Genomic DNA, 17,180 nt, shown 5'->3' on the forward strand with positions numbered 1-17,180 from the left:
TCCCATTAGGTTACAAGCTCCTTGAGATCAAGGACTGTCTTTTGCCTTTTCTTTGTGTCCCCAGTGTTTAGCATGGTGACTGGAATATATAACAGGTGCTTAATAAATATTTATTCATTGAATGACTCCTAAAATAAGTAGCACTTAAAATTTCTTCAATTCTAAGTCCTTACCAGGTCTAAGTCTGTAATTTGGCTCTGAATCAAATTCCAGAGGGTCAAGAATAGTTGGGCAGCATCATGCTGGACAAATACTGCCAAAGGAAGCAAAAAGATCTGTCAGTAGGATAATTGAGCTCATCTCCTCAACTATATGTCTGGGTATCTAGCTTCAGGTTTGCCCTAACCATTGTGTCTTTTCCCTAACCTCAATAGAATTCTAATGTGCTAGAAGAGCACCAAATCTAGAATCAGATAACATTATACATCCTAACTCAAATGCTTACTCTATTATGGCACTGAATGTGGCACTGAAGCTTTTGGGGCTTTGGTTTTCTCATCTGTTACTAAAAAGGTTGGAAGAGAAAGTCTTTGAGATATCTTCTAGCTCTAGCTTCTGTGATCCTATACACTTAAAATACTCTATCCTGGGGAAACCTGATGCAACTTTTGGATATTTTAAGCATTCTTTTCAGGTAGTGGAGCTCCCTTTGCAGTTGCCTTGCTTGAGTGACATCTGTCTTTTGTCATCTCACTTCTTACTCCAGCTGGTCTCTACTAGGGAAGCTGTTAATACTGGAAATCTTTCTGGCATCTGATTTCATCAAAATTGCAATTCATTGACCTAAAATTTGGAGTCCCATCTCCATTCACAATTGTGGAATCTCAGAATTAGAAATAACTTCTATAAAGCAAACCATATAGAAATCCCTCTATAATACCCCTGAAAGATGATCATGCAATTTCCCCATGAAAAACTCAAGTGAGAGAGAACCTATTAACTTCCCAAAGGCAGCCCATTTTCCTTTGGGATAACAGAAAATGAAGGCTTCACTATATCTTGTCTTTTTTTTTTTTCCCTAAGCTAAACATATTCAGTTCCTTTAACTAATCTTTATCCACTATGTTCACCATACTGGTAACTCAGCTCTAAATATACTCCATTTTCTCAATGTCCTTCACATCACATATTTTCCCAGAGCCAAGTTAAGCACTGCTTGATGGAGATTAATAGCAATATTAAGCAATTATTAGATTTTCAGAATACCAAACCCAGAGGCATCACCTTTCCTGCCTATAGCTTCAGCTATAGAGATGCCTCTAGTACCTAACCTGTGTTCAGAATAACCATTGATGTTGCAGAGAAAACCGAAGTGGTTTTTACATGTAACCAAGTGGAAATACTCACATTTATTCATGCAATGTGTGGCTTAAATTTAATTATACATGTTTATTTTACTATGCATTAATTTTTACATGCCCAGAGGTATGCTGCTGTTTTATTATTGTGTTTGACTATGCATGTATGATACCAATATGTCTGTTATTGCTGTTTCTTTATTGGTATAGTTATTTTAAAAAGCCTTCCATCTTAGAATCAATATAGTGTATTGGTTCCAAGGCAGAAGAGCCCTAAGGGGTCCCCAAACTTTTTACACAGGGGGCCAGTTCACTGTCCCTCAGACTGTTGGAGGGCCGGATTATAAAAACCTAACCCTAACCCTAACTGGGCAGCAGTATACACAGTGCAGAATCCCCTCCCCCAGATCTCCACTCACCATGCTGACCTCTTCCATTGTGCAGCCACATAATCCTTTGTGTGGTGCCTCATTCTCATTCAGTTACTCTCAGAACAAGGCACCACACAAAGGATTATGTCACCAGAAATAGTACTATACGTGAGGGACTCTGCGCTTTGTGGTGCCGCCACATACAATGCTCCTCTCGCTGACCACCAGTGAAAAAGGTGCCCCTTCAGGAGATGCAGTGGGGACCGGATATATGGCCTCAGGGGGTCGCATGTGGCCCACAGGCCATAGTTTGGGGACCCCTGGGCTAGGCAATGGAGGTTAAGTGACTTGCCTAGTTTTGCACATGTGGGAAGTGTCTCAGGTCAGATTTGAACCTCCCAACTCTAGGCTGACTCTCTATCCACTGAGTCACCTAGCTGCCCCAGTGTGGCCAGTTTTAACTGATCATCTTAGGAGGCTAATAACTCTACCTACATAGCAGGGGACACAAGCTTCCAATGGGCATGCCTAGACTAGCTTGAGTTTCAGAGGGTTAAGGGGGAGACATAGGAACTCTTAGAGACTAAGAGTTAATGTCTTCTAATATGGCAGCGCCTGAATGCAGCAGTTTTGACTTCCCAATCACCCTGAATGGCTCTTCTACTCACCTATACACACATAAACACAGCCACCCATCCTCACCTCTCCTGGCCCAACCACTAACATCATAGACAAATAACTTTCTTACAAGGCACATTACAGGTTTTCAAGCAGAATGCCAGCTCCACAGGCCATACTGCTCTCAACCGGCTGTCTTGCATCTTCTCGAGGAGCAGAAGTAGCTGGCAAGGGACACTTCTCTTTCGCTCTTCCAGTTCCCTAGGCATTGTGATCCTGAAAAAGTAGAGGGATCATACACTGTGGGGATTCCTAGAAGAACTCAGCTCAAAAAAATATTCCCACCCCTCCCAACAAGGAGACAGACAAAATCATTTCCTCTCTGTCACCACTAACCCCTACTCTTTTAGAAGGTTTCTTTCTTCCAGAAGGTCAGGTTGTTTCTTTACCTTCTTATAAGGAAGAATCATGTAATCCTCCTATATCACATATGGTGAAGTAGCCAAGGTTATCCCACAGTTTCAAAGCCAAAAAAAAGGTACCACAGTCCTAAGAAGTATAAATATATTCCAAAGCAATAAAGACATGTGCCAACTCTCCTTGACAAAGGTATTTTGCAAAGGTATTTCAAGAGATTTTTTTCTTAAGATAGTTATTGATTATTGATTCTCATATGCAATTATTCAACCATTTAATAATTAGGATTATTCCTTAAAACTTATCATTAAAATACTGATTATCTAATGGGATTACATACAGAGAATATACAGTTATGCAGAGGCATGAAACAGTAAATATAAATTGAAGTTGCTTAATTAGATTATCTTTTACATGTGTCAGGCACTGTGCTGAGTGTTTTCACAGATATTATCTCATTTGCCCCTATTGTTATCCTCACTTTAAAATTGAGGAAACTGGGGCAAATGGGAATCAAGTGACTTGTCCTGGGTCACATAGCTAATTCATATATTACATATGTATATTATTATTATGTTCATGTAGAATATATAGAATTTTATACATTTATAAATTTAATAATAAATGATAAGTAAAATTTATATATTTGTACCCTTTACAATGATTATCTTATTTGATCTTCAAAAAACTCTGACAGGTAGGTGCTATTATGATTTTCATTTTACAGATGAGGAGACCAAAACAAACAGAAATTTGGTGACTTGCCCATGGCCACACAGTTCCTGGGACCAGATATAAACTCAGGTCTTCCTGATTCCAGGTCTAGTGCTCCATCCACTGGGCCACCTAGCTACCTTTAAGCACATAATTTTGTTGGCCAATGTACTGGAAGAATGCCAAAATAACATTATTGGTGATCTTTTTTGACTTGGATTTAAATGAGGCAGTTACATAAAATCGTCAGCCTCACTCTCTTTTCCAGTCATCAAAGTCCATAGGCAAGACAAAAGTCAAGATGACTGGTGATGGCTTAGGGTGTAGTGGATGACCTTGGATTTTTCATTGTTTCACCAAGCTCTAATTCCTCCATAGTGACCATTTCTGCTGCCTTTATGGCCTTAGGAAAAAATTTTTCTCCTCTGTCTCTTCTGCTAAAGGATGTCTTCACACCTGGGGTAGATGCTTTCCCTAATTTACAACACATTTGAAGCCTTTCAGTTACCCTCAACCTGGTTTAGCTTGCCAGCCAAAAGAGTTTACTCCAGGGTGGCATCTACATTTACAACAGTTACTTGGAGTCACAGGTAAGAACTGAGAGGCAAGTGGACATCAAAGGAAGAAAGCAGTTCTGAAAAGTGCTCAGTAGTCCTCCCACCAGAGGTTCTAGTCTTCCCTAAACACATATATTTCCTGAATATCTTTTATATATAATAGATGTTTAGTGGATGCTTGTTGAATTAAAATAAATTGAATTGTATGGTCCAAACTGATAAATAGGAAACAGATTAAGCATTTGGAAGAAGAAACAAAATAAGCTGACTACTTGAGTGTCTTGAAACTGAGAAATTAAGTTACTGGAAAAGAATGATGGATCCTGGAGTTTGTGGCCCTGTATTCAATTCCTCATCCTGTTTGGTCTAGATAATGCTTAATATCTCTTCTAGTTTTAAATCTACTATCTTAAAAGCAGTAGACAATACAAAAGAATAGACCCTGAAGCACTTTGTACCCGAGTCTCTGGTTGAATGGACCTTCTTCCAGCAGCTAAGGAGGGAAGAAGAGGCCAATAGAGTATAAGCTCCTGGAAGACAGACAATGCTTTGTTTAGATGTGTTCGTATCCCTACAAATGAGTATAGTCCTACTACGTGATGCTTAATAAATGTTTGTCTAATTCAGGAGGCCCCCAGCTCACCATGAACAGTTGAAATTATCCTGTAAACATGAAAGAAAATGCAAATCTTTAATTTACCATTTCTTAGCCAAAAGTTGGTTAACTACCCAGGAAAAGGTCTCACCTCTTCAAGATCTTGGTGAAATTCTGGTTCATGATGAACACCTGGAGCAAAGAGTTAAGGCAAGAAGTCTGTCCTATATTGTACAAACCAACAGGGCCTGAAACATGGCAGACAGAAAAAAAGAATTACAACTCAGTAAGGCCGGAGTATGACGAGATTCATTCAAATCTGCAAGTATTTATTGAGTACTAACTACATGCAGGGCATCACTGGACACTGTGAGGGAGACGAGAAGTGAAAGAAATAATCCTGTTTTTTGAGATTTGCAGTCAAGTGAAGGATAAAACCATAAATAGGTGAAAAGTATTTATCAAGTAATAATGAGAGGAGAGTTAGCACAAGGAACATGTGATTAACAGCTGAATGAATTATTTTTTAAAAAATGATAATTGCTAGAAGAACAAGGGAGAAAGAAAAAGGATATTTAAAGGGAAAATGAGGCTGGACACTACTCTGCATCATCTGCCCTGACTGGTTTCAACTCCACTGAATAAGATGCCTCCCAAGTTAAGCTCATCACCTTGCTTCTCACTCAAACCTTGACTGACAGTACCTCCCTCAGTATCCTTTCCCCTTTGGAGTGAGGACTTTTTTCACTTTACTCTCATAATTCACTATTAATCTATAATTCTTCCAGTCAACCAGGTTCAAACCTTGAAGTCACCTTAACTTCTCTACCACATCCCATATCCAATTGGTCCTTTTGTCTTCTATCTCTGCAATACCTCTTTTTATTTTATAAGTTTTTATGTTTAATTTTTTTAACTTTCCAAATGAGAGGTATTTTTAATACATATTATTCTGTCCCTTTCAATACAACTCCCCCTTAAATAAATTTAAAACAAACAAACAAACAAAAATCCTTCATGCAATACATATCTACATAGTCTGGCAAAGCAACTTCTTATACTAGCCATGTTCAAAAATAAAAAGTGCATAGCACAGCATCATATCAAACACAAGAAGTGATAACTAGATTTTCTCTTTGTCTATATTCTCTCCATTTCTTTTTCTTGACTTATTGCTATAATTAGCATTTCTAGAACTATGTTAAATATTATTGGTGATAGTGAGCATCTTTGCATTTCTCTTGATATAATTGGAAAAGCCTCCAACTCATCTACTCCAAATACTTTTATGGACCAATCAGACCAAAATATTCCATTTTCATAATAAATCTTCTCTTTCCAACTTATGAATCTTTGCTAACCCCTTTTATTCTTCCTGGAATATAACTCCAATGTTATTTCTGAACATTAAAATCTTATACATCCTTTGAGACCCAAATAAAAGGTTCTGCCACCCCCACAACCTCAGACAGAAGTGATTTCTCCCTTTTCTGAATTCCTTTAGCAATTTGTTCCACTCTTGATACATTTTATCCTGTGTTATCATTGTTCATGTAAATAGCCATTTCCTATTTTAGAGGCATTATGCAGACTATGCCTTGAGATCAACACATTACCATTCACTTCATCATTTCTAAATTAAGGACTTAAAATAGAGTCAACAGGAAAGAGAAGACTAATAAAGCAGAAAAATATTAGGGGAATGAAGGATGCCAAATTATTGATCACAGGTTTTAAAAATTGTGAGTACTTTATTGAAAGTCCATGGTGAAGTCCATATTGAAAGCCCAACAACTTCAATGTTCTTACGTAATCAAAAGAGGTGGGGAGGAAAAAATAGAAATAAGAACCTGTATAGCAGTCTCCAGCATTGTAGAGGTATCTCAGCTGCCTTGTCTTCCTCTTCATAGTAATGCTTTATCCCAAGAGGATTTGGTCTCCAGTTCAGAGATCCCTCTTCTTCTTCTTGGGTTCTATTCAAAAGGTAAGATGCCTTGCCCATTAATGGTAGCTCCCAGACTGCCATACTACAAGCCTGTCCTTAATAAACAGCAATGTCCTAAATAAAAGCTAGGCATTAATCCCTAAAAATAATTCTTAGGAGCCTACCAAGACATCACCTCTGTGAAAGAAACATAAACCAGGTGTAAGGGGTAGGATAGGAAAGAGGAGGAAAGCCCCAGTAACACATGTCCCTATCGTGACCACCTAATGATGGAAAGTTCATAAAAAAATAATAGAGAGCTGAATGACAAATATGATGAATACAGATATAAGGGAGGTGAATCAGAGCTACTTCTGATCAAATTAAGACATTTTCCCAAACAACTTCATAATTTGGCATAAAAGAGTTATCCAAACCAGGTATAAACATCTGGCAGCAAATAGAGGCTGCCTGTCTTAGACTTTTATAGGATCTTATTAACTCTCTCTGCAAATAATTCCCAAGCTTTAGTAACATATTCTATACATTTGGTTTTATTAATCACTTATGTGAATTGTCAAAATCCTACAAAACAGATGGTTGTACATCTAAACAAGATCTTTGCCATAGGCTGGACCTGGTGAGACCTACAGCTCTAATTTCTTACAATTAAAGATATATCTTCAACTCAGGATGATGGCCCAGATATTCTTATTTCTTATTTATTTATTTATCTTTATTTCTTTTATTTATTCTTTTTTATGGTTTAAAGAATATAAATATTCTGCAAACATTTTAATTTAAATTTCATCATACCAGGGAGGTAATCCTGCATTCCTGAGGGGCTGTGGCATTAGAACAAAGGTTTCACTGAGTATAACCAAGTTGGAAAGACTTGGTTTTGGAAAGAGTGGTCCTGGCAACAGATTGTGTCTGCTGCCTAAAGACCAAGCTAGCCAAATATGTCCTGGTAATATATGCTATCTGAGAAACAGCCCGGTTAAATTGATCAAATTAAATGCTAATAGGAACATGGGGAAACAGGCCTGATATTACATTTCTAGAGAAGCTGTGAATTGTTTTTTAGATAATAAGATAGAAATATACATTAAGATCTGTAAAACTGATCATGCTCTTTTACTTAGGAATCCCTTTTCTAGGGTTAGTCCCTAAGGGCATTATCGAGAGGATAAAAAGTCGTGTTTGTATGAAAATATTCATAAAAACTTTCTTTGTAATAACAAAATAATTGGAAATAACAAATGCAATAATTGGGAGAAATGGATGAGTAGATTGTGATACTGAAATGTTATGGATTATACTGTTATCAGAAATGACAAATATTGGAATTATGAAGAAACTATGACGACAGAAAAAATAATAAGAATAATACATACTATGATTACAAAAAGCAGGAGACAAACTAGGACAGGCTTCACTTACTCAGGCAGCTCAGCCTCTACTCACCGTGTAACACTGCCACCTAGTGGAATAAACCAAAAAGAAACTTCATTCTATAATGACAAACATTTCCCTTATGCTAGGAAAAAAAATATTTTCTTCACAACCCTGTGAAGAAGTACTCATATGATTCACCCCATTTTACAAACATGGGGCTCAAATAGGCAAACTAATTTGCTCCCAGTTACACAGATAGCAGAGCTATCTAGGACTAGAAAATTAATTGATAAGTATCAATTGAAATTTATTCCCTGGTCAGCTACTGTACTAGGCTACATGGGGGAGAAGGAGGAAAAGATGAAAGAGAAAAGGAAGAAAGAAGGGAGTCAAAGAGAAGAAGATGATAGAAAGTCAGAAAGAGAGGGGAGAGAAATAATGAATAATAATAATAATAAATAACTATTGATATGTGCCAGGCACTGTTCTAAGCCCTTTACAATTATTATTTCATTTGATCCTCACAGCTCTGGGAGATTGGTGCTATTATTATTATTATTATTATTATTATCATTCCCATTTTACAGAAGAAAAAATTCAGGCAAATAGAGGATAAGTGACTTGCCTAGGGTCACACAATTAATAAGTATTGGTGGTCAAATTTGAACTCAGGTCTCACAGATTCCAGATCTGTGTATCTACTGCACCATCTCCTACAGAAAGATTAACAAAAAATGGAGGAGGAAGAAACGGTGACATTTACATAGCATTACAACATGCTTTATGTGGATTATATCATTCCATCCTTATGATAATCCCTTTCAGTAGATGCAAGTATTATTATGCCTATTTTATATTTATATAGTCAGGGTCACAGGATTAGTCAATCATCAATAATTATTTATTAAGTACCTTCTATGAGCTAGGTTCCAAACTAAGCTAAGCAATGAATGATACAAGAAAGACAAAAGCCTTCTCTAAAAGAGCCCAGGCTAATGAAGATAATATGCACATAAGCTATATATAGGCAGAATTGGAAATAATCAATAGGGAGAAGGCACTGGCACTAGCAGGGATTAGGAAAGTTTTTTTTTTTTATGCTGGGGGTTTTAGCTGGAACCTGAAAGAAGCCAGGAGATTGAAATGAGGAGAGAAGAGAATTCCAGGCATGAGAGACAGCCAGAGAAAATGCCTAGAGTCTGGGGATGGAGGATCTGGTCCAAAGAACAAAAACAAAGTTAATGTTACTGGATTGTAGAGTGGGGAGGAATGGTGTGCAAGGTGGAAGAAGTGTGGAAACGTGGGAAGAGGGTAGAACATGAAGGTATTTGAATGCCATGCCGAGGGTTTTAGAGTTGATCCTAGAGATGATAAGCAGTCACTAGAGTTTATTGAGTGTGTGCTGGGAATGGAGAAGAGGGATTATATAGTTCGATCTAACCTTTAGGAAGATCATTTAGGCAATTGTGTAGAAAATGATCTAGACAGGAGTGGGGCACAATGGATAGTGTGCAAGTATAACCTGGTATACTTTACCAGTTGTGTGACCTTGGGCAACCTCTATTTGCCTCAGTTTCCTCATCTCTAAAATGGTAATAATAACACCTATCTCCCAGGATTATTCAAATGAGATAATAATTGTTAAGCACTTAGCATAGCATATAGTATATAGTAAGCATTATATAAATGTTCTGTTATTATTTTATTATATATATACCTATATATATGTTGGTGGGTATATTTAAAAACAACTCAGAGGTACCATCTCTGATTTATCAGAAAAGGAAAATGACAAGAGTGTGTGATGTGGAAAAATTGAGACACTGAAAGCACTATTGATGGTGTTATAAACTGATCCAGCCATTCTGGAAACCAATTTGGAATTATACCTGTGAAGATTGGATTTAGCTCTCTCCTGAGTGTAACAAAGAAGGCATTTAGCTCTTCCTTGTGAAGATTAAATTGTAATCGCTGGTCTATTTTTAGATTTTAATCCCCAAAGTGTAAACCCAGTATTTAAAGTATATGTACCTATTTTAACCACAAAAAGGTATGAACTAACTACAAAAAGGTGTGAACTAACCACAAAAAGGTATGAACATCCATTTCATACATTGAGTGGGGTGTGAAAGAGTGGGCAGTCCTGAAGAGGAGCGTTGGACATAAAATGAAATGAGCAGAACAAAGAAAATAATATATATAACAACTAGAGCAATGTAAATGGAAACAATAGTAATAACAAAATGATAGAAAATAAATGTTGTAACATTACAAAAAACAAACTGGTTGCATAGAAGGGATAAGAGAAAACACCACCTCTCAGGAAGGCAAGGCATAGAATATGGATATTGTGGAGGCAGATAGAAATTTTTAGCCATTATGAATGAGTAAGCAAGTTCAAAACTTCCTTTTCTTAAAAGGAAGAGTTTAGGTCATAAGGAAAACCTGGCAAAATATCAGTGCCAAAATGGGGGGGGGGGGGGTGTCAACATGGAAATATAGAAATCCCCAGTTTATTTAGTTTGAGGATAGTTTTTTGACCTTGTCACAGGAGAGGTTTCCCCCTGAGGGAAGGTCCCTCTTCACCAGACAATGGACAATCCACTTCAGGTGGGGAGGTAAATCCCATCTAAAGTCAAGTAGCTCTTTTGTCTCCAGAAGCTTCTCCCAGTATATCACGACCTCCTTCCGAGGATCAGCTTGAGAGACTGACTACCTGACTGTACTACCTACTGGCCAAAGCTGAAGTGGATGTCTTTGTCTGGTGAAGAGGGACCTTCCCTCAGGGGGAAACCTCTCCTGTGACAAGGTCAAAACCTGGGGTCTCTACCCTCAAACTAAATAAACTGGGGATTTCTATATTTCCATGTTGACAATTCAACAACATTTATTTTCTATCATTTTGTTATTACTATTGTTTCCATTTACATTGCTCTAGTTGTTATATATGTTATTTTCTTTGTTCTGCTAATTTCATTTTATGTCTATTCATCTAAGTCTTTCTAGGTTTCCTGATATTAATTTTATTTGCTCATTCTTAAAGCAAAGTAACACTTTAGTACATTCATGTACCACAATTTGTTCAGCCATTCCCCAATCAGTGGGTATCCCAAAATGTGCTGCTACAAATATTTCAGTGTACATGGGGATTTCCTTCTCATCAGTGGTCCCCTTGGAGTTCATGCTTACTGTTGAAATCCTTGGGTCAAAGAGTATGGACATTTTAGCTACTTTATTTGCATAATTCCAGATAACTTTTGAAAATGATTTTACTCATTCACAGCTCTACCAACAATTGTTAATATTTAAAAACTCTTCCAACACTGACTCCCCCCCCCCATATTTGCCAATTTGATGAATGTAAAATGCAATTTCAGGATTATTTTGATTTGCACTTTCTTATTAAAATATTTTTTCCTATAGTTATTGTTGTTCTTCAGTCATTTCAGTTGTATCTGACTAAAACCCCACTTAGGCTTTTCTTGGTATAGATACTGAAGTGGTTTGCCACTTCCTTCTCCAGCTCATTTTATCAATGACGAAACTGAGGCAAGCAATGTTAAATGACTTGCCCATGGTCACATAGCTAATAAGTGTCTGAAGTCAAATTTGAACTCAGGTCTTCTTGACTCTAGGTCCCATGTTTTGCCCAATGTGCCACCTATCTAACCCCATGTAGTTATTATAGTTCACAATTCTTCTGAGAACGATTTCTTTATATTCTTTCACTACATAACTATTGGGCAATGTATTTTAGTCATCTTGGATACCAAAATCTTATCTGATAAGTTTTATACAAAGTTGTTTCTTTCCCTTTAGACCAGTTTCCCTTCTTATCTTAGATGTATTGCTTTTTTGTTTGTTTAGAAGCTTTTCAATTTCAAATGAAAATTATTTGTTTTATCTTCTCTAATTCTCTCTAGCCTTTGTTTCTCCTAAGAATACATCCCACTCAGCCACTGGTTAGTTTTAATGGATTTTTTTGTTCTTTGTAATAGCAAATGGTTCTCAGAAAGATGGGGGTGGGGGTGGGGGTGGGGGATGTCAGATTGTGCTACTGTAATCCATGGGGAAAAGCCAAAAACATCCATTAAAATGTGTTTTACAAAATGTTTGAGCATTGAATCAAATGAAGGATTTTTCTATAATCTAAAAAAATTCACTGCCAAAAAATTCTCCCAAGAATTTGCAATTGTGGTAAAAGGAGAATTCCCCAAAAAGTCTTGGGGCATTTTCCATGGAGCTGAGCCTTAACCTTGGTCCCTTTCAGTTGGCACTTTGCTCAGGCCCCTTACTAAAGGATGTATGTAGAGACTACTAGTTGATTGGTCCCCATGGTGGAGGGGGGAGAGTAAGGGGTGGGAGGAGTAGGGGGGTGTTAAATCAAAGATCTCTGTCATCTAAGCAAGAACTGCTCAAGGGCAGGTAAGTGGTTTAGTGGATTGAAAGCCAGACCTGGAAATGGGAAATACTGGGATCAAATCCAGCCTCAGGCACTTCCTAACTGTGTAATTGACCCCAATTGCCTAGCCCTTACTGCTCTTTTGCCTTGGAACCGATACTCAGTATCTATTCCAAGACAGAAGATAAGGAAGAAAGGAAGAAAGAAAGGAAGGAAGAAAGAGAGAGAGAGAGAGAGAGAAAGAGAGAGAGAGAGAGAGAGAGAGAGAAAAGAAGAGTTGTTTAGTTAAACATGGAGCTTGATATTCTAAAAGTTCTCCTTTAGACTTCTAACCAGGATTGAGGGGATGTCAGATGAAACCCAAGGGGCACATCTCTCCTATATGGAGTTCTTGCCTCTGGACTTCTATGGACAGACTCAATCAAGGAAGAGCCTGAGCCTCCAAAGAAAGAATTCAAGTCTTGCACTCAGTGACTCAATGTGCCACTTATCTTAGAGTCCTGGGAAAACTTCATAAACCTTAGGCTTAGCTGAGGTCTAAAAATAGTTCAACAAGGTTCTTCTCCAAAAAAAAAGGTTATTCAGTGTACAAAGCAGTAATGATCAAATAAAGGAAGTTATTTTTTCCTTATCTATAAAAGAAATGCTTATAATAAACAACATTGGCAAATCCTGAAAGTATAAAGCAACAATTCTTCACTCCTAATATGCTTTCCAAGAGGTCAGAAGATTCTCAGGATACAGAACTCAGGAGTTCTGCTAAACAGATTTTATTTTCATCTCAATCTGCACTGCACTGCATTGTCGGGGCAGTAACTAAAAAAAAAAAAGCCTTCTGGTCAGCCAGAGCATGCTTCATTCTCCTGGCAACACTCATCATTTCCTCTAAGAAGGACCATAGCTATGGAAAGTACCTCCTGCTGTCAGCCAGCCCCCAAAGATTTCCAATCTCTAGACCCTCAAGACTAGAAATACTCATCTCAGTACTGCTTTTGGTCACCTGTGCTTGAGAAGAGAAACAAAGCAGAAGAAGCAGCTAAAACTTTTCGTGTGCAAGAGTTATGTTTCCAGTAAACTCTATGAAATGGTTAATACATTTGATACTATATTGCATAATGAAAAGGACATGGATGTGAAATCTGAAAATCTAGGTTAAAAACTGGGTTCTAGCATTTGCTATTTGTGAGATTACAGATATGTCTATCAACTGGAGAAGGGCTAAACAAAGTTGTGGCATATGGTTACTATTTTTTTTTTTAACCCTCACCTTCCATCTCAGATCTCCAATACACATCAATACTGTGTATGGGTTCCAAGGCAGAAGAGTGGTAAGGGCTAGGCAATGAGGGTTAAGTGACTTGCCCAGGGTCACACAGATAGGAAGTGTCTGAGGCCAGATTTGAACCTAGGACCTCCCATCTCTAGGCCTCACTCTCAATCCACTGAGCTACTCAGCTGCCCCCTAAAGTCGTGGAATATGGATGAGCAGGTTAATTAAAAATGAAATGAAATTAAAATTAAATTAAATTTAATTTAAATTTAATTTAATTTAAAAAATTAAAAAACAACAACAACATGGAAAGACCTACATGGAATTTTGAAGAGGGAAATGAGCAGAAACAAAAGAATATTATATACAGAAATAGAAATAACATTTGAAACTTTATTTATTATGCCCACCTCTAGAGAAAGAAGTGATAAATAAAAACAAGCAAACATAGTTTTATATATAAATATAACTTTTTGTCAATGATGCTTTCTCTGGGAGGTGAGGAATACATGGGAACTTTATGTAACAAGCAAATAATAAATATACTTAATAAAAATGTTTTTAACTGGCCTCATTCACTTCCTAGCTATGTGACTCTAAGTACGTCACTTAAATCCATCTGTCTAGTATTTGCCCCTCTTCTGTGTTAGAGGTATTACTAGGACAGAAAGTATATATTTAAAAATAAAGTAAATGGTAGCAATAAAAAGAAAGGGTTCAATAATTTTTTAAACTGATCACCTCTCCAAAAGTCAGCCTCCTTATCCATAAAATGAGAATAATAATATTTGTACTTCCTACTTCATAGGGTTATTGTGGGAAAAGTGCTTTGTAAGCCTTCAAGCAATACAGAAATGTGATCTATATTTGTTATACACCATGTGCTTTGTGCTGACCTATTCTTACAGCAACAGTATGGGTACCAAAAGTTGAAATGTCTTTATCCAATAACATTATCAGGATCTGATCATTTCAGCATAATGTTCTTAATAAATCCTTGAGTCCATCTTAATATATGTATAAAATACCACTATTATCATCATATTATTTCTGTTCATTTCTTGAATTACTTCCTGCAGCCAAATGGCTAGATGTCAACATGAATAAAAGATGCTAGGATTGCTAACACCACTGTGGATTTATTTTGTAGTTAGCATTCATATTTTTCATTATCATGATTTTCCTGTTTGCTATTATTTTAAGCAATTATATAATAAATGTGCTTATATATGTCAGGATCCAATTATTTTAAGAAAACTTATAAGTAGAAAAATCCAATTCTTTCCCCCAAAAAATTCAGCTTAGAAACTATTAAAAATATAAGGCAAAGTTTTTTTTTTTTTTTTAAGTATCTTAAGAGGGGGCAGCTGAGTGCAGTGGATTGAGAGCCAGACCTAGAAATGGGAGGTCCTGGGTTCAAATGTGACCCCAGACACTTCCTAGCTGTGTGACCCTGAGCAAGTCAATTAAACCCCATTGCCTAGCCCTTACCACTCTTTTGCCTTGGAACCAATACACAGTATTGATTCTAAGACAGAAGGTAAGGGTTTTTAAAAAAAGTATTTTAAGAGACTTCATCTATCCATTCAGAATAATTCATTAATTGTAGCAAGTTGCCTGGTTTATCTAGAAAATTCAATGAATAAAAATCAGGAGTCCAGGATCATAAAGGCAAATAAAGGGTTGCTTGAATTCTCTACAGACCTGTCTCAATTCTCTGCCTCACTTTCTTTGTGTCAGAAGCAAGAGTTGAAACCTGATATTAACTTTCTAGGCACTATTCTCTTCTATTTTATAAGAATAAATAAATAGATTTTTTAGCTTTGTCATAAATAGACAAAGACAAAACATTTATTTATTTTTCTAATCAGAATATAACCACCTCATTCTCCTTTTCTACCAATTAATCCATAAACACATATAAAGCATCCTCTATGTGCCAGGTACCGTGCTAAGCGTTTAGGATGAAAAAAGAAGCAAAAGATAATCTCACCCTCATACGCTACTTAATTTTGAGTGGAAAAACAGACTTTAATTCCATTAAAGGCCCACATTTTAGATATCCTCAGAATTTAATCATTGAGTTTTTTTTTTAAGATTTTAAATTTTTGTTTAAATATTTAAAATTCTATTTTTCCCAGGCAGAATTTCTAAAAACACATTTCTTAGTTCTAAAATATCAAGATAATGCATGCAAAAATGAGTTCTTGTAAATCGATGCAATAAATAAACTCTTACCTATCCAAATGGTTTCGGGTGCTGAAAACCCCTGAGATGGTTTCTCCTGTCAAATTCACCCCCTGGACTTTTTGCCGAGAATTCCTAGTCGCCCTGGGTCACTGCTAGAGACAAAGCAAGTGCAGAAAGTATAGGGGACTTCCACTTACTCGCTGCAGACAGTTGAAGGGGAATGAGGAGCATCTGAGGCAGAACGGGTTCGGATTCTGAGGTGGTGCTAGTCTCCTCAGCACCTCTCGGGAAAGCGTCCCGCAGTCATCTGTTCCTTCTCGCGTCTGTTCTGCAGCTTTTCTGAAGAGGGCAACTGTGAGCTCAGCTGAGTTTTGATTTCCCCCAGAATAGAAAGTGAAACTCAACAAGCTGCCTCCTGCCTGTAATTCAGCCTTTCAAGGCGGTGTGGCAACTAAATCTCTTTCAGCTCGGAAGAAAGTGGGAGAGCCAGGTAAATAGCCTTTAGCCTGCGATGCACCAGCCGTCACATCTCTACCCCACCTAAAGTCTGGGGCAGAAAGCCTTTACTCTGAGCCGGTAGAATGGGAACCAGATACAAGTGCTGTGAAATGGACCTTTATTTCGGGAGGCACTTCTGATTTGACCGTTTGATGTTTATTGTGCGCACAGTTATTTTTGGTGTGTGCTTATCATGTATACATCAAAGTTTTGAGAAAAGAAATGATGGTCCACATGCTTCCGAATATTGGGAGTAACTCCTTTTCTGTTGGGGTGGGGATGGGGGGGGATTGGAAACGATATTGGGAAATGCTTCAACAATTTGGTGGTACCCGAATAGAATGGAATATCATTACACCTTAAAAAAAAAAGAAAAGAAGGAAAAATATGAAAAACGCAGAGAAGTGTGGGAAGACATAAATGATGGAATATTGTGGAAGGAAAGCCTGAAAAGCAATACAATTACTAGGTCTATATCCCAAAGAGATCAAAGACAGGGAAAAGAACATTCTTGTGTAAACAACAACAACAATTATAGTAACTCCTTTTTTTTTTAAATTTTATAGTATTTTATTTGATCATTTCCATGCATTATTCATTAAAGACAAAGATCATTTTCTTTTCCTCCCCTTCACCCCCCGTAGCCGACGCGTGATTCCACTGGGTATCACATGTGTTCTTGCTTCGAACCCATTGCCATGTTGTTAATATTTGCATTAGAGTGTTCGTTTAGAGTTTCTCCTCTGTCATGCCCCCTCAACCGCTGTAGTCAGGCAGTTGCTTTTCCTAGGTATTTCTACTCCCACAGTTTGTCCTCTGCTTATGGATAGTGTTTTTTCTCCTAGATCCCTGCAGAATGTTCAGGGACATTGCATTGACACTAATGGAGAAGTCCATTACGTTCGATTGTACCACAGTGTATCAGTCT

The 17,180-nt window shown here is 37.3% G+C and overlaps 1 protein-coding gene across 4 annotated transcripts in view; it reads right to left on the minus strand.

The window, feature by feature from the left end:
• USP18 (ubiquitin specific peptidase 18) overlaps positions 1 to 16,213 on the minus strand; it is a 35,129-nt gene extending 18,916 nt beyond the window's left edge. For 2 of the 4 annotated variants that reach the window (XM_007503862.3, XM_007503859.3), the window contains exons 1-5: positions 15,803 to 16,099; positions 6,421 to 6,543; positions 4,722 to 4,818; positions 2,418 to 2,563; positions 174 to 253 (exon numbers count right to left, since the gene is read on the minus strand). In XM_007503862.3, coding sequence (XP_007503924.2) covers positions 174 to 253; positions 2,418 to 2,563; positions 4,722 to 4,818; positions 6,421 to 6,478 — 381 coding nt within the window. In that variant the 5' untranslated portion in view covers positions 6,479 to 6,543; positions 15,803 to 16,099. Of the gene's footprint in view, positions 1 to 173; positions 254 to 2,417; positions 2,564 to 4,721; positions 4,819 to 6,420; positions 6,544 to 15,802 lie in introns of all 4 variants that reach the window. The other 2 variants (XM_007503861.3, XM_007503863.3) reach the window with 2 other exon arrangements.
• Positions 16,214 to 17,180: the final 967 nt, after the last annotated feature.

Source organism: Monodelphis domestica, chromosome 5, assembly GCF_027887165.1.
Source record: "Monodelphis domestica isolate mMonDom1 chromosome 5, mMonDom1.pri, whole genome shotgun sequence".
Classification (NCBI taxonomy): Eukaryota; Metazoa; Chordata; class Mammalia; order Didelphimorphia; family Didelphidae; genus Monodelphis; species Monodelphis domestica.